Below are 20,687 nucleotides of genomic sequence, written 5' to 3'. Positions count from 1 at the left end.
TTTAGAAGGCCAGATCCTGAAGATGAAACTCAAATGCTTCGGCCCCTTAATGAGAAGGAAGGACTCCCTGGAGAAGAGCCTCATGCTGGGAAAGATAGAAGGCAAAAGAAGGGGACGACAGAGAAAGAGGTGGCTGGATGGAGCAGTGGTGGGTTGCAGGCGGTACACCCTGGTACGGGTGTACCAGAGCCTGCCTGGAGTACCGGCAGAGGTGGGTTCCTACAAGTTCGCACCTATTCAGTAGAACCGGTTCGTCAAATCTACCGAACCGGTTAGAAGAGGTTCCACCAGTGGACCCGGAAAGCAGGCCACACCTACAGAAGAGGTTCCAAAATTTTTTGAAACCCACCACTGCTCCTTGGATATGATTATTCTACACTATCATGCTCAATTTATAAAACTCAGTGCCTCTGTGAAAGGTAAGGATGACTACTGCGTTTGTGGTGCAATCAGACATTGCGTGTGTTGAAGTTGTTTTAACGCAAACCAAAGATGCCTTTTAAAAAACAAGTTTACATCATATTCTTATGCATGCCAGTGCTGTGTGTGAGGTAATTTAAGGTGGTTCTGACAAGTGTCGTCAGCATCTTCATATCCGGTCACATGGGTGGCAAGCCACTCCCATCCGGTCACATGGGCGGCAAGCCACTCCCACAAAGGAGGCCACACCCACAGAGTAGGTTCGAACACTTTTTGAAACCCACCACTGAGTACCGGGTACCGCTCCGGTATGATGCTCCGGAGGGCCCACCCACCCACCCACCCACCCACCCGCGCTCCTTATCTGTCTTTAAAGTCTTTGGCACTTCCGCGCACATGCATGGCGTGTACAGCGCCTGCGCAATGCTCCGCTAAGCAGCTGGAGAATCGCGGAGGCATAGCTGGATGACAGGATGCATGCATATGCTGCACGGATCCATGTAGACGACACTGGGCCCATTCCAACCGTACCTGTTGGAATGGGATCCGGAACCCACCACTGGGATGGAGTCACCAAAGCAGTTGGTGTGAGCTTAAATGGACTCCAGAGGATGATAGAGGACAGGAAGGCCTGGAGGAACGTTGTCCATGGGGTCACAATGGGTCAGACATGACCATAACTAACAACAGCAACTTTATGGGCAATTTGTAATGGATTTGGAAATCCAGATGGGTTAGAGGTCTCACAATATGCACCCAAAGTCAATGCAGAAAACTAAAAGCTGACTTCCTAGGCACAAGGGGAAATTCATTTTACAGCCATAAGACAAAGCTTTCCACCAACGTATGAGAAACAATTGGTTTACAAAACCTTGGGGAAAGATTGGGCCTTAATGAAAGAACACATTTCCTCTGCATGCAGGAAGTACAAAAATCAATCACCTCCAAATTTACAGAATGACTGTGATTTGAAATCCTGGAGAGACAGAATGAATCACAATGAGTTATTCAGACTAGAACTGAATGTCTACCAAAGTTTGCAGTTAGCCAGCAAAACCTACACACAATAAAGTCTACAAATAGCCAGGTGTTAAGGCCAGAGGTTCTTATGAACAATACAGGTATAACTAGAAGCCAATTCAGAAATCAGGAAGACAAGCTAAAGAGAAACTGCGATTCTGGAAGTCAAGGAAATGGGGGAATGATATAGGCAAGAATGATCATAGTTGATTCCAGCAATTGAGTGAGATATGATACATTTATCATTGGCGCTTATGACATATTTATCTTTGGCCCTTCTCTGTTCTGCCTTTATTGCCACTTGTCATGATTTGGATAGGTTCAGGAAATCTGTTTTTCCTTCCCCTCCCTTTATTTGGATACAGAGGTTCTACCTCTGTCTCTCAACACAGATATATATTGGATTTCATGGACTTAGAAGCGTACAAATTCAAATTCTTCCTCCCTTTCATCAGTTGTATGATCTGAATCACTCTCAGATTTTCTTAATTGACAGCTATGCTTCTTGGACAGTGGTAGGATGCTGTCGATTTAACAACTGATTCAGTGAGCGTGCACTGTCAGCCTCTGTTTTGCTGCTTGCTTTTCGACTGCCATTGAAACGGGGAGAGGGGGCATGGTATTTGGGTGTGGGAAATATTCTGTACAGGAGGACTGTAATAAGGGTGTTGTTCTCACCATCTACTGCGCATGTGGCAGGGAGGGGAGTTTCCCGCCAAGGCCAACTGTTCGGCATACCAACCTGATGATGATTTTTGAAGATGTCTCCCACATGACACCTGTGGAGTAATTGGATTGGACTATGGGCTGGGGTTACCAAGGGGAGGGGAATGGGTCATACATTGATATCTATGCTTGTGCACGCTTTTGTTTCAGATCCAGCTTTGCTTAGCTTCTATTTACTTATAACCAGTAAAAGTACTCTTAATTCTGCAAAATGGAGTTGAGTGGATTTCTTTCTTGGTTATTAAGTGAAGCAGCCCTGACACTGAATTGAATTGAATTGAATTTATTATATTTCTATGCCACCCTATTCCCAGAAGGGACTCAGGGCAGCTCACAAATCAAGTCAGGGGAGGGAGGGGATACAAATAGGGAAAAAAAGACATGGACAAAAACAATACCACAATTTAAAAACAATCAGCAACCACACCATTCGAGCGGGGACAAGAACTCATCAGGCCCAGGCCTGTCGGAACAGCCAGGTTTTAAGAGCTTTGCGGAAAGCCTGGAGGGTGGTGAGGGTTCGAATCTCCACGGGGAGCTCGTTCCAGAGGGCCGGAACAGCCACAGAGAAGACCCTCCTCCGGGTGGTCGCCAGTCGGCATTGGCCAGTGGATGGAATTCGGAGGAGGCCTAATCTGTGGGATCTAATTGGTCTGTTGGAGGTAATTGGCAGCAGGCGGTCTCTCAAGTGCACTTTGCATGCATGCGCCTAAAGCGCTTACACACAGCACTGAAAACGGAGCATTTAGAAGCTCAGCTGCTTACCTTCCAAGTCAGCAACGGTAAGTAGAACAGCGGAGGGGGGAGAAATCAAGTTGTGCTGCGCAATTGAGATGAGGTAGAAAACAGGAAATAAAGGACAGGATAGGACAGGAGTGGGTGGGTGGGGTCAACTGATCATCGGCACTACTGGTTCACCTGAACCAGACCAAACCGGCTGAATACCACCTCTGTTCTTGGGCTTCCTTCTCCTCTGATTTTGATCCAAGGAGAAATCCGTATGAACTATGGTACTCCGTAGATGTGTCTATGGGAAGTTGTGTTTATGTTCTGACACCTTCATAGACACCACGTATCTGACTGAATTGGATGATGGTCTTATATGAACAGGATCATGGATAGCTATTACTGGAATCCACACAACTTCAGTATTTCAAGTGCAGAACCATGGACAGTGATGTCTATATAGATTCTAAGTCATCCAGATCATGGTTGTCCCAAAGGTGCTTTTTCAAGAGGCAACTGGACTTTCTGTTTTTTTTTCTTTGAAGACGTTTCGCTTCTCAAACAAGATAGCTGAAAAAGATTTTTGGGATGAGATCTTCAAAGGAAAACCAGAAAGTCCAGTTGTTTCTTGAGGAAGCACCTTTGGGATATGGACAATGATGTCAAGTAGACTAGTCAAATCCTTTGCAACCAAACTGTATAGAATTGCTTTCATGTCACCCCTGAATGAAGTTGAACCAATATTAGCGTATGACATTGTTATAGTAGCTGGGAGACCACATTGCAGAGTGATACTTTGGCTTGCCAAGGTACCCAGCAGAGGTGATATTCTGCCAGTTCAGATTGGTTCACCCAAACCAGTAGTGGAAATCATGAGTGGGCCCTCCCACCCAACCTGGCTCTATGCCGTTCCATTTAGGGGCTTTTTTTTTTAGCCAAAGCACCCACATGGAAGGCTGAGTGCATGTGCGGACGCGACTCACATTTGCAAACCGGTAGAGAAGATAAGTGAATACCACTCCTAGGTACCAGCCCTGTTATAGTCCACACTCGCATGTTTTCCCAAGATATGCCATAAAAGGGCAATCTGGCTTTGCACCAGAGAGAAAGACGAGTGGTTCTTCCTGCAACCCAAGGGCTCCTCCCTTCCCAAAACTGTCCCACAAGCAGGTGTTGCAACTGGGAATTTTCAGAGCCATCAGGAATCTGCCTGCCTGCACAGAGCACGGCTTGTCTTCCTACCCAAGTGGTACCTAACCTATCTACTTGCGAGTTAGGTGGACAGAAGCTAAGGGGAGTGACAGGAGCTCACCCTGCCACACAGTGCTAGGACTCGAACTGCCAGAACTGAGACAATCTCCAGTGTCATTAAGCCATTGAACCAGAGGTGGTATTCAGCCAGTTCTGACCAGATCTGGAGAAGCGGAAATGTTGAGTAGTTCGGAGAACCAGTAAATAGGCTGGCCGCGCCCACGCTGCCTCCCAGCCTCCTATCTGATCTTCTTTTGCTGTCCTGAACAGGAGAATGGGGCTGGAAAGGAGGTTAGTGGGGTGGGGAGGGAATGGGGATTTTGCACTATCCTTCCCCTGCCATGCCCACAAAGCCACGCCCACAAAACTATGCCACATCACAAAGCCACGCCCAGAAAACTGGTAGTAAAAAATGTTTTTGAATCCCACCACTGCACTGAACCATCCTGCCTCCTAAATTAACTGTTAAGTGGGTTCAAAGTGCAAAATGGCCGGGACATTCATTTTCTTTCTAACAGGGTTTTTTCTTTCAACGCCATTCTCTTTTTTACATATGTCTTTCTGCCTTCCTGGTATCTTCTCCTTCAGCAAGCTAGGTTTACTTTTGTCTGGGTTTGTCATGATTGTTAGAAGGTGGTTTTAGAAATGAGTTCATGATGTGTCCATAATGTCACCAGGTCTTCTAACCTTGCAGGATAACAGCAAGAGCAGGGAAAAAAGTTAAAAATCCATAATCCTGGGAAGATACAGTTTTGGTAAGAGAGTTCACATGAACAACTAACCAGACTACTGTGTTTCAGTCACATAATTTATAAACTCAGACAGTTTGGTTGCTGTATAATTCAGTGTGTTATGCAAATTAATACAATCAATTGAATGAAAGAGTGAGCCACATGTCAAACAAACACAGCAAATAACTGGCAAACTCACAGCTGGTAGACAGAACTAAGAAGAAAATAAGAATAGAAATATAATACATGTAAACAAATGTAATCTAAAAAAACCCAAATTTGGAGATATTTCAAAAAGTATAAATTTTATATCCAAAATTTACCTGATTTGATAATCTTATCATGAATATTTTAGAGGACAGTAATTTACAATTATCCACACACACTTTTTGAAATAGACAAGCAAAAAATACATAAAAATAAAGTTCTCCAAAAGCCAATAAGAGCGGCACAATAAATCTACCACCATACATATATAAACACATATACATAATTTTATCTATTTATACAGGTACTTTTATCATTGTTCAGTCAACATAGAAGTCTGTGCATATACAGTATGTATGTATGTATGTATGTGTGTATGTATGTATATGCACAAACAAAATTTCTCATTAGAAAATTTCTAGACTTTCAGAACTTTGCATTCCATCATGACTGAGATGTGCTTGAAATTGCCAGAGAAGGGAGGGAGGGGAGGAAGGGAGCACAGGGAGGGATGGCGGGAGGAAGGAAGGAAGAATGGAGGAAGGAAGGAAGGAAGGAGGGACAGGGAGGGATAGAGGGAGGAAGGAGAGAAGGAGGGAAGAAAGGAAGGAAGAAAGGAAGGAAGAAGTGAGGAAGTAAGGAAGAAAGGAAGGAAGGAAGAAAGGAAGTAAGGAAGAAAGGAAGGAAGGAAGAAAGGAAGGAAGTGAGGAAGGAAGGAAGAAAGAAAGGAAGAAGTGAGGAAGGAAGGGCAGGGAGGGATGAAGGGAGGAAGGAGGGAAGGAAGAACAGTGAGGGAGGGAAGCAGGCAGGCAGGCAGGCAGAGCAGGGATGGATGGAGGAAGACAAGAAGGAAGAACAGGAATGGATGGAGGGGGGAAGGAAGGAAGGAAAAAATAGACAAGACATGAGAAGCACAAACTTACATGGTAGGATGCTCTTTCTTCTCTATCCATTGGACGGGTCACGTACATTCTCCCTGACACGGGGTCAATGTTGAAGACTTCCATAGGGGGCTGGTCAGCTCCCACCCCTGTGATGCTGTATCTTATATGGATCTCACTGTCTTTGTCTGAACGAATCTGAATGAAACATTAAAGAGAAGAATGAATCAGAGAGGAACACAAGACAAAGGGGGAAAATTGCTTGCAGTGACAATTGTTTTATTTATCATTAAATTTATTTGCCATCCGTCTCATGGATCATTCCCATCCATTATCTAAAAGATCCTTTACGTTGTGAAGATAAGGGAAAGGATTAACAGCTTCAGCTCTCAATAATGCTACACCAATTTTGATAGAGGCCTCCTCCTGAAAAACATGAACACCCTTGAATGGTTTTAAACATCTTCAATTCCATGTGACATGTAACATATGCTGGGTAATCAAATATTTCAATTGCAGAGTGAATTTTATTTTTCTAATTTTCTCTTCCTGCCTTGGCTTACATAACAGAATAACAGGGTTGGAAAGGACCTTGGAGGTCTTCTAGTCCAACTCCCTGCTCAAGCAAGAGACCCTAAACTATTTCAGATAAATGGTTGTTCTTCAAAGCCTCCAGTGATGGAGCCCTCACAATTTTTGAAGGCAAGCTGTTCCACTGGTTAATTGTTCTTACTGTCAGGAAATTTCTCCTTAGGTCTAGATTATATCTCTCTGATTAGTTTCCATCCATTGCTTCTTGTCTTGCCTTCTGGTCGTTTGGAAAATATATTGGCCCACCGTCTTCTGTGTGTTTTGATAACTGCCTCTTGCACATCCTCTTCAAGGTCATCTCTGCAATCTCAGAAGTCACCTTTAGTCTAATATATCTTGATATACTTGTCCTCAATTACCCAATCCCCATCTAAAGTAATGCAAGCTTATGGGGCCATTACTACCCCTCATAGCAATGATTTTCACAGGGTCACTACACACACTCTATGGCAGGGGTGTCAAACTCAAGGCCCGGGGGCTGGATCCGGCCCATGGGGTGCTTAGTTCTGGCCCATGGGCCTGCCGTCGAAACAGTGAAGAACTGGCCAGCAGTGCCTCTGCCAGCGAAAAGGGAGCTCGGGAGGGCTGCGTGTGGCTCTCCCGGGCTCCATTTTGGGCTGTGATGGCCTCCTGCAAGTCTCTGCCAATGAAAATAGAACTTGGGGAGACCATCGCGGTCCAAAATGGAGCCTCGATAGGTGACATCGAGCTGGACATGCCCCCCCCCTTGAGGTCAAACACAACCCAGAGGCGGCCTCGATGAAATCGAGTTTGACACCCCTGCTCTACGGCCTGTTTTAAAGTTCTTCCTTCTCCAGAAGGATTGCAATGCTTTCTTCATGACAGACATTGATTGTACGATATATATCAGTTATAATATATAAAGAACTGGAGTTCATATGCTGCACAGTTTAAGCTTTCCCCAAAGTGTTATCCCCTAGTTGGTAAAGACTGAAACAAATCTAGAATTCTTAGCCAAAATGGGCTCCGTTTTGGAATTCTGGTCAAAGGGAAGCGAAAGGTGTTTATACTAATAATGCTGTCAGAATGTTAATCAGAAATAACACTAAACAAAATGGAGGCATGTTCAAATAAAACTAATTCCTCCCCTCTTGTTATAGTTTCTAATTCCTAAAAAAAGCAAAGAGTTTTGATTTCATCTCTAGTTTCTTAAACCAGACAGTATTTTTCTCATCCCGTTGCATGCATTTTCTATAGAAAAGAAAACATACATACTATACTATCCTACTATATATGTATGTTTGTATGTATGTATATATGTATGTATGTATGTCACAACCCCTGATATGCCCAAATATGGGAGGAAGCTCACTGCTTCCATTCTCTGTCCATCGGCTCGCCACGAGAGACCATCCAGACAGAAGCCCAATATTTTTACTGTTGTCTGTGTTACATTTGTGTTGTATTTGTGCTGATAAATAAATAAAGGGAGACTAGTATAGATCTATTTCAAGCTATTTAGCTCTCATCAGCTAGCCATACCCTTACTGGGATTCGAACCTGGGCTGTATTACATATTAGGCAGATGTGTTAACCATTGTGTGAACTTCCTCCCATATTTGGGCATACCAGAGGTTGTGACTTTAAATATATACCTTTCTCCCTGGCTCAGATGATAACAGAGGAGAGCCTGTGGCTTAATGGTTAACACATCTGCCTAATATGTAATACAGCCCAGGTTCGAATCCCAGTAAGGGTATGGCTAGCTGATGAGAGCTAAATAGCTTGAAATAGTTCTATACTAGTCTCCCTTTATTTATATATCAGCACAAATACAACACACACACACACACACACACACACACACACACACACACACACACACACACACACATGCCATTCCTGCTTCCAGCAGAGGTGAGGAAATAAATAGGTGGGTTAAGATGTAACTGTGTCAACCTTGAGCTATTGCCATTTGATAGGTCAAGCTATTTTGGAACGGGGATCTGTTATTATTGTAGTTAACTAAAGGTTATTTACTGATTATCTCACCTCTCCTCTCCAGGCCCACTCAATATTATAACTTTATAACCCTCTTTAAACAATGATTTATTAATAAGATTTGTAGGACTTTTCCGTCAATCCCAAATTAGTTAATTACATGCTAAGAAAATAAACATTTGACATCTAAGACAATCTAAGAGGTATTAACATTTCTACTTGACAATCACCCAGAATGTACATTAGTATTTCTATGGCCTGGTATCCTAACTAGGGTTATTATTTCTCTATTAGTATCATAGTAAATTTATTTTAACGGATAAACATTCAATGGTAATCTAAAACAGTCTACAAGGTACTAAAATCTCTACTTAATAATCATCAAAAATTAACTAGCTTTTTTCCTGGAAAGGGGATCTGGATGGAAAGATACAAGGCAGAAATAAATGATCTGCTGTTACCCAGCTCACCACCAGAAAACTTTGGATGAATATTGTAAGGACAAGCAACTAAAGTCCAACCTATCTGGAAAACCCTAAATCCGTGATGGTGAACCTATGGCATGCGTGCCTGAAGTGGCAAATGGAGCCATGTGACCTGGGACATCAGGCGTTGCCTATTCCTCTTTCATGTTTCTGACGCATCAACTGCCCTTCGTGCGTGCAGCAGTGCTGGAAACTGGAAGAGCTGGTCTTCCATTTTCCTCCATGAGCATGATTACTGGCCAGCTGATTGTCACATGTGCATGCATGCCATAACTCTGGAAGACTAGCTGGCCTGTGCACATGCACGCACTGGAAACGCATTTTTGGGCATGCACATGCGCCCTGGGCAGCGCCTCTTCCAGACAAGGTTCGCCAACACTGCCCTAAACTGTGCTGAATTGGTAATTGTCACAAATGTTCAGGGTCGTATTTCTTATGTTGTAGAAAAAATGCATTATAATCATAAATGATAGGAAGGCATGTCTATGCAGGTGGTCCCTGACTTACAACCGTTTGTTTAGCGACCATTTATAGCAGTTAGCAATAGCAGTTAGATTTATATACCGCTTCATAGGGCTTTCAGCCCTCTCTAAGCGGTTTACAGAATCAGCACATTGCCCCCAACAATCCGGGTCCTCATTTTACACACCTCGGAAGGATGGAAGGCCGAGTCAACCTTGAGCCGGTGAGATTTGAACCGCTGAACTGCTGAACTAGCAGTCAGCTGAAGTGGCCTGCAGTACTGTACTCTACCTGCACTCTACCCACTGCGCCACCTCGGCGTAATTTGAAGTTACAATGGCAGTGTCGTGATTTGTGTGCGTTTTTCACACTTACGACCATAGCAGTGTGCCTGTGGTCATGTGATCAAAAATCAGCTGCTTAGCAACTCACTCATATTTATGACGGTTGCAATGTCCTGGGGTCACGCAAACCTTTTTTGCAATCTTTTGACATGTAAAGTCAACAGGGAAGCCAGATTCCCGCAACAACTACGTCACGAACATAACAACTGCAGTGATTCACTTAACCACTATGGCAAGAAAGGTCTAAAATGGGGCAAAATTCACTTAACAAATGTCTCACATAAGAACAGAAATTTTAGGTTCAATTGTGGCCGTAAGACGAGGGCTATTTGCGTTGTATTATAAAATGGAGTCAATTGCAGATATCTCAATGCTCTTTAACTTTAGAGGAACGTAACCGCAGGCACCAACGTTTTGAATTGAATGGAAAACAGAAAATACAAACCTTTTAAATTAGAACATTCAATAATGTATTTACAGATGTTAAGTGTGGAATTTAGTGGAAATATTTTAATGAAGTTGCACCTTGTTACTCATTGAGGTGAACATTAAGTAACGTTAATTATTATGCTTTGTGTGTGTGTACGTGTGTGAGTGCATGTGTTTGAGGGCCTGAAGTGTGTTAAGTAACAGATAATGGAAATATTTTTTTTTAAATATACTTGTGCCATCGCTTCTGCAAATGACTTAAATGAGAGATTTCTGAGATTAAATTCTCAAGTAGCCCTCTTGAATAGGCACTCAAATACATATTTCCATTTCAGCATGCATGCTCCAAGCTCTTAAGGCTGACAATAATTACTTCATTCAAATGTGGACAAGTAACTTGTGTAATAATCAGCGAGCCTCAGCAATTCCTTCTTGACCAAAATGAATGCATGGATGAGCGCCAACGGGAAAGAGGGCAAATTGGTGTGTGAATGCCGGCTTGGGAGAAATCAAGTGAAAATGCAACTGCATTGATAGTAGGGGTTGGCTCAATGCTGAGACTCAAGGGAGTCTGCAGAGAAGACCAACAAAGATGATAAAGGTCTGGAGGCTAACTCGTATAATGAATGGTTGAAGGAACTAGCTTATTGAAGATAAGGCTTGCGGAGGACATGCTAACTATCTTCCAGTACTGCTAGGTCATTTTCAGACTGTTAGTTCAGAAGATTGTAGGTCAAAATTAAGCCTTATGGGCCATTTAGTCTACTCCCTGCTCAAGCAGGAGACCCTATGCCTGTGATGGCATACGTGCCAGAGGTGGCACACAGAGCCCTCTGTGTGGGAACACGCGCCATTTCCAGCTGCTCTTCCAGAATTCCGTTAGGCACATGTGCTCAGGACAGCTGTTCCAGCATGCATGCACCCTGGCCGGTTGCTCTCTTCCAGGTTCTGTGCACATGCATGTGCCAGAACCCTGAAGAGAGCAGCTGGCCAGGGTGCATGCATGCCGGACCAGCTGGCCAGCGTGCATGCACGGTTCCACCACAAACCACATTTGACGAAACCGCATAGCTGACGTCATCACAGCGTGACAACAGCGCGGAGAAAAAAGCACGCTGTAAATGCTAAACCTAAAATTTACCCCTGAACCTAAACCTAACCCCCCTAAACCTAATCCTAAACCTAACCCTAAACCTAACCCTAATCCTAACCTTTAACCTAACCCTAAACCTAACCCTAAACCTAACCCTAAACCTAACCCTAATCTTAACCCTTAACCTAACCCTAAACTTAACCCTAACCCTTAACCTAACCCTAACCCTAACCCTAACCCTAACCCTAACCCTAACCCTAACCCTAACCCTAACCCTAACCCTAACCCTAACCCTAACCCTAATCCTAACCCTTAACCTAACCCTAAACCTAACCCTAACCCTTAACCTAACCCTAACCCTAACCCTAACCCTAACCCTAACCCTAACCCTAACCCTAAACCTAAACCTAATCCTAACTCTTAACCTAACCCTAAACCTAACCCTAACCCTTAACCTAACCCTAACCCTAACCCTAATCCTAAACCTAACCCTTACCTTAACTTGAATCGGCTTGCTTTCAAAGCGCTATTTAAAGCGCCCTTCTTTCTCCGCGCTCACTGTTGTTGCCCTGTTGATGACGTCAGCAACGTGGTTTAATCGGGCGCGCTTTAGTTGAGTGCGGTTTTGTCGTGCCACGTGCATGCACGTGACAGAACCCAGAAGAGCAGCTAGCCACTGAACGCATCCGGCACTCTGGCGCGCACTCCAGTTTCAGCACTCAGTGCCGAAAAGGTTAACCAGCATTGCCCTATGCCATCTCTGGTAGATGGCTGCCACAACTTCTGAAGGCAAGCTGTTCATTTGGTTGATTGTTCGAACTGTCAGAAAATGTCTCATTTCCAGGTTGAATCTCTCCTTCATCAGTTTCCATCCATTATTCCTTGTTTGGCCTTCAGGTGCCTTGGAAAATAGCCTGACCGCTTCCTCTCTGTGGCAGTCCTTCAAATATTGGAAGGCTATCGTGTCTCCCCTTGTCTTTCTCTTCACTAGACTAGCCATGCCCAGTTCCTGCAACCGTTCTTCATATGTTTTTGCCTCCAGAGGCAAAGAGAAGAAGTCGGTCGATTTATTCTCCAAAGCACCAGAAGGCAGACTAAGAAGTAATGGGAGGAAGCTTGTTAAAGAAATATTTAAACTAGAATTAAGGATTTTTTTTTTTGAAAGTGAGAACAATTAATCAGTGGAATAGCTTTCCTCCTGGAGTTGTGAGTGTTCTACTACTGGAATCTCAAGGTGCTTTTTTCTTCAAAAGGCAACTGGATTTGAGGAGGAAGAAGAAAACATTTTGCTCCTCATCCATGAAGCTTCATCAGTTCCATCCCCCTGCCACAAGAATTGATGAGAAGTGAAACTATCTCCTCCTCCTTCTCCCCCCCCTCTCCTCCTCCTCTGATTATATGCTCTATATTTTTCCCCTTCATATATTTTCGGCTGCAAAAAGAATCATAATTCTATGGATTAATTATTCTGACTTCAGTTGCTGGTCGCTACCTATAAAGCCCTACATGGCATCGGACCTGGGTACCTGAGAGACCGCCTCCTGCCAATTACCTCCCTCAGACCGATAAGATCTCACAGGTTAGGTCTCCTCCGGATTCCATCTGCCAGCCAATGTCGGCTGGCGACTCCCCGGGGGAGAGCCTTCTCTGTTGCAGCTCCAGCCCTCTGGAATGACCTCCCCGTGGAGATCCGGACCCTTACTACCCTCCTGGCCTTCCGCAAAGCCACCAAGTCCTGGCTGCTCCAGCAGGCCGGGGGGCTTGTGAAACATCCAGCCCCACGGAAATTGTGAATGTTGCACCTTTTTTTAAAGTGTTGTCTTGTCTATTTATCCCCTTTCCCTTGTCTGTTGTGAGCCGCCCGGAGTCCTCCAGGAGTGGGCAGCATACAAGACAAATAAAATGAATGAAACGAAATGAAAGAGAGTTGAAATACCATCAAATATATAAAGCAAATGTGGCTGTCCATTTTTGCCTTTTATTATCTATGTTTCTTTTTCTTCCATCATGCTTCAATGATTTCATTCTATATTCCTCCCATCCAGTTTTTTTCCTCCCTTCTCCATACCCAGACTGATTTCCCCAGCTCCGGAGGATATTCTGTCCTCATTTAGCTTTAAGACATGGCAGGTTTTATTCTCTTGGAAGTTCTCCCTCCCTCTCCCTATTCAATATTTTTGAGCTCAGGCCAAAGCTTTGCCAGAATGAAACAAATCAATTTGGAACCTGGGAGTCAACTTGTTTCACCTGTTTCTTTTTTTATTTATCCTTGCTTGGAATAGACTCCCAACACGATTAAATGACTAAACGCTGTTACCTTCCCACCAAAGGTGGTTCCTATTTTTTTTTCTATTTGAACATTTACATGCTTTCAAACTGTTAGGTTGGCAGAAGCTGGGACAAGTAACGGGAGCTCACTCCATTATGTGGCACTAGGGATTCGAACCGCTGAACTGCCGACTTTTCTGATCGACAAGCTTACAATATTTCTTTATTTTTTTAAAAAAACCACCTCCAAAATGTTTCTTTTCATGGGCTTCTGGGAAGTTGCTTTAACAAAATCCTTAGTTATTACTTTCAGCGTTGCAGAGCAGGGACGTTCTCTTGAATTACAAATCTAATGCACGAAATTTGACAACTGGACAATGTACATAGATTCTCCATGCCCTTATTATAGCTAGACTGCCGCTTTGGAAAAATAAATGTCACTCAATGGATTGAAGACCTGTTTATATTTACTGCCTACGAACAGATTCCCTACAGATGTAGACCTTGAATGGATAAATGTAATGGATTGTGGGGCTCAATTATATAAAGCACAGTAGGTTAAAAAAAAAGCACGATAGTCAAATAAATGTTATACACACACAGGGACACATACCTGAAGAGTTAATTATATATAGAACTGCAACACTAACAACAAGGTATACTCCTGTGATGGCAAACCTATGGCACATGGTAGGAGCCGAGGTGGCGCAGTGGTTAGAGTGCTGTACTGCAGGCTACTTCAGCTGACTGCTAGTTCAGCAGTTCAGCTGTTCAAATCTCACCGGCTCAGGGTTGACTCAGCCTTCCATCCTTCCGAGATGGGTAAAATGAGGACCCGGATTGTTGGGGGCAATATTCTGACTCTGTAAACTGCTTAGAGAGGGCTGAAAGCCCTATGAAGCGGTATATAAGTCTAACTGCTATTGCTACATGTGCCAGAGGTGGCATGCAGAGCCCGCCCCTGTGGGCATGTGCACCATCACCAGCTGCTCTTCTGGTTTTCAGCACACACATGTGCGCTGGCCAGCTGGTCTTCGCGGGTGCCAGAGCTCCATAAAATAGCCTGAAAAACGCCCCAAAACCAGGCTGTTTTTCAGGCAATTTTCAGACTGTTTTTCTGGCTGTTTTCTGGGCTTTTTTTGGCCCCCAAACAGCAGAAAAACAGTCTGAAAACAGCAAAAAGAAAAACCAGCAAAAAAACAACAACAGGCATGCGCGCACCAGCTAGCTGATCTTTGGGTTTCCGGTGCTCCGGCGGCACATAACAATAGCAGTTAGACTTACATACCGCTTCATAGGGCTTTCAGCCCTCTCTAAGCAGTTTACAGAGTCAGCATATTGCCCCCAACAACAATCCGGGTCCTCATTTTACCCACCTCGGAAGGATGGAAGGCTGAGTCAACCCTGAGCCGGTGAGATTTGAACAGCCGAACTGCAGAACTGTAGTCAGCTGAAGTAGCCTGCAGTGCTGCATTTAACCACTGCGCCACCTTGGTTCATGTGCACACATGTTCTGGTTTGGGCACTTGGTGCTGAAAAGGTTCACCATCACGGGTATGTTCTATGCTATGGGCTCAAACTTTCAGAAATAGAAAATGCCATTGACATGACAAGTGAAGAGAGTGGGACCAAATTAAAGGTCTTATCTCTTCTTCCCTCTTCTCCATGACATAAAGATGGTTCTAGTGCAGGAGTCTGGACCAAGCTGGCTGGGGAATTCTGGGCGTTGAAGTCCGCAAGTCTTAAAGCTGCCAAGTTTGGAGAACCCTGGTCTAGTGTAACAAAAGCTATTACAGTGTGAGGAGGGGCCTGACTTCGCTACGATATGACATGCAATCTTGGGGCTCCAGGATTGCTGTCGAGATCTCTGTTGCTGGACGATCCTTTTGGATCTAAACCGCTCTGAAGGAACAGTGATAGAAAAGGGCACGTCCTGCTGATCTCAGGGGCATCACGAAGCCTCTGATCGATCCAGGTAAAAGCTCTTTTTGCCGGCTACAAGAGACGCAGCCAAAATGGCTACAGAAGGTTGGGACAGACCCCTGAAATGGAAGCATAATAGGAGGGACAATGTGTCAAAATGGTGAGAAAAATACTTATTATTAGAGAAGAGAAAACCCAAAAGACTTAGAGTTAAAATTAAATTGAAGACAGAAGGAAGCAAGCGGCGAATTAACCCTGGTTTAAAACTATCATGTTATTTTTTTCACTTTAATTTTGTTTGTTTTCTATGGATGGACTTTTTACAAATGCCTTTTACTTTTAAACTGGGCTGATCTTTTTTTCCCTTCTTCCTCTATACTTTTTCCATTTTTTGTATTTGTGGATTAAAAGTTTCTTTCCTCGCAAGGCTCAGTCGGATCGTAATCTTTAAACATTTTTTTCTTCTTTTCCAGAGTTTGGAGCTTAGAAAGAGAGGCAAAAACAAAGGGAAAGGATGTAACACTGCCACCTAGAGGCTAGAGGCTTGGCAACATCTGATAATACAAAGCTATTGACTTTGTTTACTGAAAGGATCAGTGGAAAACGTCTTGTTTATTCAGGTGTTTCTTTGAAGGAAAGAGACAGCTTTGACTTGAAAAACTTTACTGAATTTGTTTGAAACCTAGCAAAAGCCTTGGATGTTTTAGTGGCAGTGTTTATAACCTGGAAAAATGGCCCAATATGAAGAAGAAAAGGGACTAACATTGCAAAGAATTATGCTAGAAATTCAAAAAGTCTTAATAATCACAGAGAGAATTGAAAAGAGACTTGAAATTATAGATCAAAATACAGAAAGTGCAGAGGTAAGAGTTGAGAATACTTATAAAACAATGATGAAATTTGAGGACAGAGATCAATAAACCACAGAGACATATGAAAGTGATAAGAAAATTGCAATGGGACAAGAAGCAATGGGTGGAAACTAATCAAGGAGAGAAGCAACTTAGAACTAAGGAGAAATTTCCCAGAACAATGAATCAGTAGAACAGCTTGCCTCCAGAAGGTGTGAATGCTCCAACCTGGAAGCTTTTAAGAAGAGACTGGACAACCATTTGTCTTAAATGGTATAAAGGTTTCCTAACTGGGCTAGAAGACTTCCAAGGCCCCTTCCAACTCTGTTATTCTGTTATATATATTTTTTGCATGCCTAGATAAGGTAACTGCTGAATGTGGCTGTGCGGTAGATACATATAGGAAACAAATGGAAAACATTTTGAGTTTTTCTCCCTGTCTCATGATGATAGAATTTGGAATCTCCCATTGAACTAATGGCTCATTATGGGATACGTCTAAGGGTTGAAAGGATTTGATTAAAGAGGTAGTGAGGAGAGCTTTCCAATCCCCCCTATTTTATTCAAACTATCACTAAAACACATTAAAACCACTTTCATTTTTCCAGCCTCACGCTTTTGCAAGTATAATTTACAGCTCCTAATTGCTCTGCATACTAAATGGACATTCCCCCCCCCCTCCCTTTGAAATAAAGACAGTATTTCCAAAGTAGGAGTGAGAGCACTTTTGCAATAACTTTCATCATCCTCCCCAACACCGCCACGATCATTAGGCGTTACCAATCCAATGAAGTCCTCCTTTATACAAGGATGGAATTAAATGGGAATTCAGTGCTGTTGGATGGTATTAAAGGGGGGACTGGATGAATTCAGACGAAACTGAGATATCAATGGCTACTAATCTTGATGGCCACGTGCCATCTTCTCACACAGAATGTTGGGTTAATTGGCGATTGACTGAAATCAGCAGAACTTTTAGGGTTGCTTTTTTAATGAAATGGGCATTTTTTTGTGGCTGAAATTTTCGTCTTGCCACTGAAAGGAATTTTTCATACACGCACACACACACACACACACATTGTATATGTGTGTGTGTATACTGTGTGTGTGTATGTGTGTGTGTGTGTGTGTGTGTGTGTGTGTGTGTGTGTATGTATGTATGTATGTATGTATGCTGGTCTTGTTGTATTTGGATCTTTTCCCATGTAAGATTGAGATTGTCTTGGCAACATTTTGTTGAGATCTCACTTGCCATCCTCAGGCTGGGTTTTGGGCTTTGTGTTTGTGTGAGTAAATACATACATACATACATACATACATACATACATACATACATACACACACACACACACACACACACACACACACACACACACACACAATTGATTCAATAAAATCAATTGCCTTTAAAAAGACCAGAACTATTGCCAAGGCTGAACATTTTAACAACAGAATAATCAGAGAAGCCATTGAGATAGAAAAACGCCTACACAGCATGAACAGGCGGGACGATACCTCCTGCCTGCCAGCCATTTAGAAGCCTGCCCTTATTGATAAACGAGTCCCTAACATGATGAATGACACCAGGCCCACACTCACAAGAGCCACACAGGATGTCACCACCAAACATCCACAAAGAAAGCAGACAAAAACCCACACTGATGATGAGGTACAAGCAAGGACCAGAAGCCAGACTGCAACTGCACCATTAGCCACTTTAAACCCCTCCTATCCTTACATGAAACACAAACCCCCAACCAATCAGAACACAGCCAAGCTCCCACCCAATCAGCTCAAACCCCCACTGGCAGTTAAAAGGAAGAAACAGCCGAGATCTCACATTGCTCCTGGAAGCACAAAGCCTGAAGATGACGAATGAGACTTTGTCGAAACGTTGCCAAGACACCTCCAATTTTACGCGGGAGAAAACCCAAATAACCAAAGACATACATACATACATACATACATACATACATACATACATACATCATACATACATGCATACATACACACACACACATACATACATACATACATACACTGTTCTTGTTGTATTCGGGTCTTTTCCCATGTAATCTTACACGGGAAAAGACCCAAATACAACAAGACCAGCATACCTACACCCGTGTATGTAGCAATAGCAATAGCAATAGCAGTTAGACTTATATACCACTTCATAGGGCTTTCAGCCCTCTCTAAGCGGTTTACAGAGTCAGCATATTGCCCCCAACAACAATCCGGGTCCTCATTTTACCCACCTCGGAAGGATGGAAGGCTGAGTCAACCCTGAGCCGGTGAGATTTGAACAGCCGAACTGCAGAACTGCAGTCAGCTGAAGTAGCCTGCAGTGCTGCATTTAACCACTGCGCCACCTCGGCTCTTTGTATGTATGTATGTATGTATGTATGTATGTATGTATATGTATGTGTATATGTGTATATGTGTGTGTATAATATATATATATATATATATATATATATATATATATATATATATATATATATATATATATATATATATATATATATATATATATATATATATATATATATATATATATATATATATATATATATATATATATATATATATATATATATATATATATGAAAATGTTGATTTATTGAACTTCCCAAACAAAAGGAAGGGAATATATACCATAAAGTAAAGGTGAAGGTTCCACTTGCACGTATGTGCTACTTGTTCCAGACTCTAGGGGGCAGTGCTCATCTCTGTTTGAAAGCTGAAGAGCCAGCACTGTCCGAAGACGTCTCAATGGTCATATAGCTGGCATAATTAAATGCTGAAGACACATGGAACACTGTTACCATCCCATCAAAGTGGTCCCTATTTTTCTACTTGCATTTTTACATGCTTTAGAACTGCTAGGTTGGCAGAAGCTGGAACAAGTAATGGGAGCTCACTCCGTTACGCGGCACTAGGGATTCCAACTGCTGAACTATCTGCATATTAAAATTTTCTGCATGCCGAACTGGCAGTAATGCCGACAGCAACCCACCCTTGGCGTGGGGACTCCTGGGAGGGGTGGTTCAGGGTGGGGCGGGGCCAGCCAGGAATGGGATTTGGGGGTTCTCCAAACTGCACAGAATCTTAACTAGAGGTTCTCCCAAACCCCTGTGAACCCCCAGTCGCTCACCCCTGGTTACGACCATTTTCCACATTTGTAACTGTTACATTGTTCACGTCATCAAAATTCAGATGCTTGGCAATTGACTCGTATTGATGCTACAATGTCCTATGGTGATGCAATCTCCTTTCGCAACCTTCTGACAAGCAAAAAGTCAATGGGGAAGCTAGATTCATTTTACAACCGTGTTACTAACTTAACAACTGCAGTGATTCACTTAACAAGTATGGCAAGAAAGGGGGGTAAATGGGGCAAAATTCATTTAACAACTTTCTCACTTAGCAGCAGAAATTTTGGGCTCGATTGTGGTCATAGGTCAAGGACTACCTATGAGAACTCTAAAATATGAAGCTCCTGTCAGGCCTGGAAGCCATCTTTTCCACTGGACTTTCAGGCCTGGCACATTTAATGCTGTGGGAAATTGGGAAGGGGGTGTCCTGAGCGAGGCTTCCCAAGAGCATGAAGCAAACTCCTGGTCCCAACAAAAAAACCGTTTTATTAATTTGCTGTGAATTCTACTCATCCACATACAGCAAAGTCTTTCGAGGGAGAATTTACAGTCACAGACCTTATCTGGCTTGGAGAGCTGACAGACCGATATCTGCAAAACTTGGCAAGGAGTCTCAGAGAGTCACGAACCAATTAAACAAATTAATTATCTCCTGCAAACTCCACTCCCCTTTCGCTCCTCTTTTATTTTCTCTGGAAGGGGCTATTCATCGTCCACCTGTGGCCTTACTCCCAAGTTGACCCCTGTTCCTTAGCTGTTCCCTTCATCTGGCAACTCTACACATGCACACGCTGGGAACAGGCTCCAGCTGTTCATCTGCTTCACTGATGTCTGACTCGGAAGGCAGCTGATAACTGACATACGGCTCTGGCCCCCTCTCTGCCTCCGACGCAGAGCCCTCATCAGAGCCTTCCCAAGACTCCAGGACTGGCCCATGTTCCTCCCCAACTTCCTCACTGTCCGACTCTGCTGCCAGCTCTGCTGGCCGCTGACGGGTCACAATAGGGTGATTATATGGAGTGTGAGAGATATAGTCAAAATAACATTCCTTTCTCAGAGAGTCAATGACAACTTGCCCTGCACCTTGGGTGGTGTGACTGGGAGGCATCTCCAGTTGGGATGGTGCCTGATTGAGCCATGTGATGAACATGTGGGTGCT

At 43.4% G+C, this 20,687-nt stretch overlaps 1 protein-coding gene across 2 annotated transcripts in view; it reads right to left on the bottom strand.

Annotated features, from left to right (window-relative positions):
* The window catches only part of CDH4 (cadherin 4), a 1,112,351-nt gene that overhangs the window by 205,934 nt on the left and 885,730 nt on the right, over positions 1-20,687 (bottom strand). For both annotated transcript variants that reach the window (XM_087720535.1, XM_087720536.1), the window contains exon 5: positions 6,005-6,160. In XM_087720535.1, the coding sequence (XP_087576661.1) occupies positions 6,005-6,160 (156 nt within the window). The remainder of the gene's footprint in view (positions 1-6,004; positions 6,161-20,687) is intronic.

This window comes from Thamnophis sirtalis, unplaced genomic scaffold (assembly GCF_051295495.1).
Source record: "Thamnophis sirtalis isolate CommonGarterSnake01/CBP01778 unplaced genomic scaffold, rThaSir2_p1.2 scaffold_7, whole genome shotgun sequence".
NCBI classification, from domain to species: domain Eukaryota; kingdom Metazoa; phylum Chordata; class Lepidosauria; order Squamata; family Natricidae; genus Thamnophis; species Thamnophis sirtalis.
This window is presented reverse-complemented; position numbering and strand designations above follow the sequence as displayed.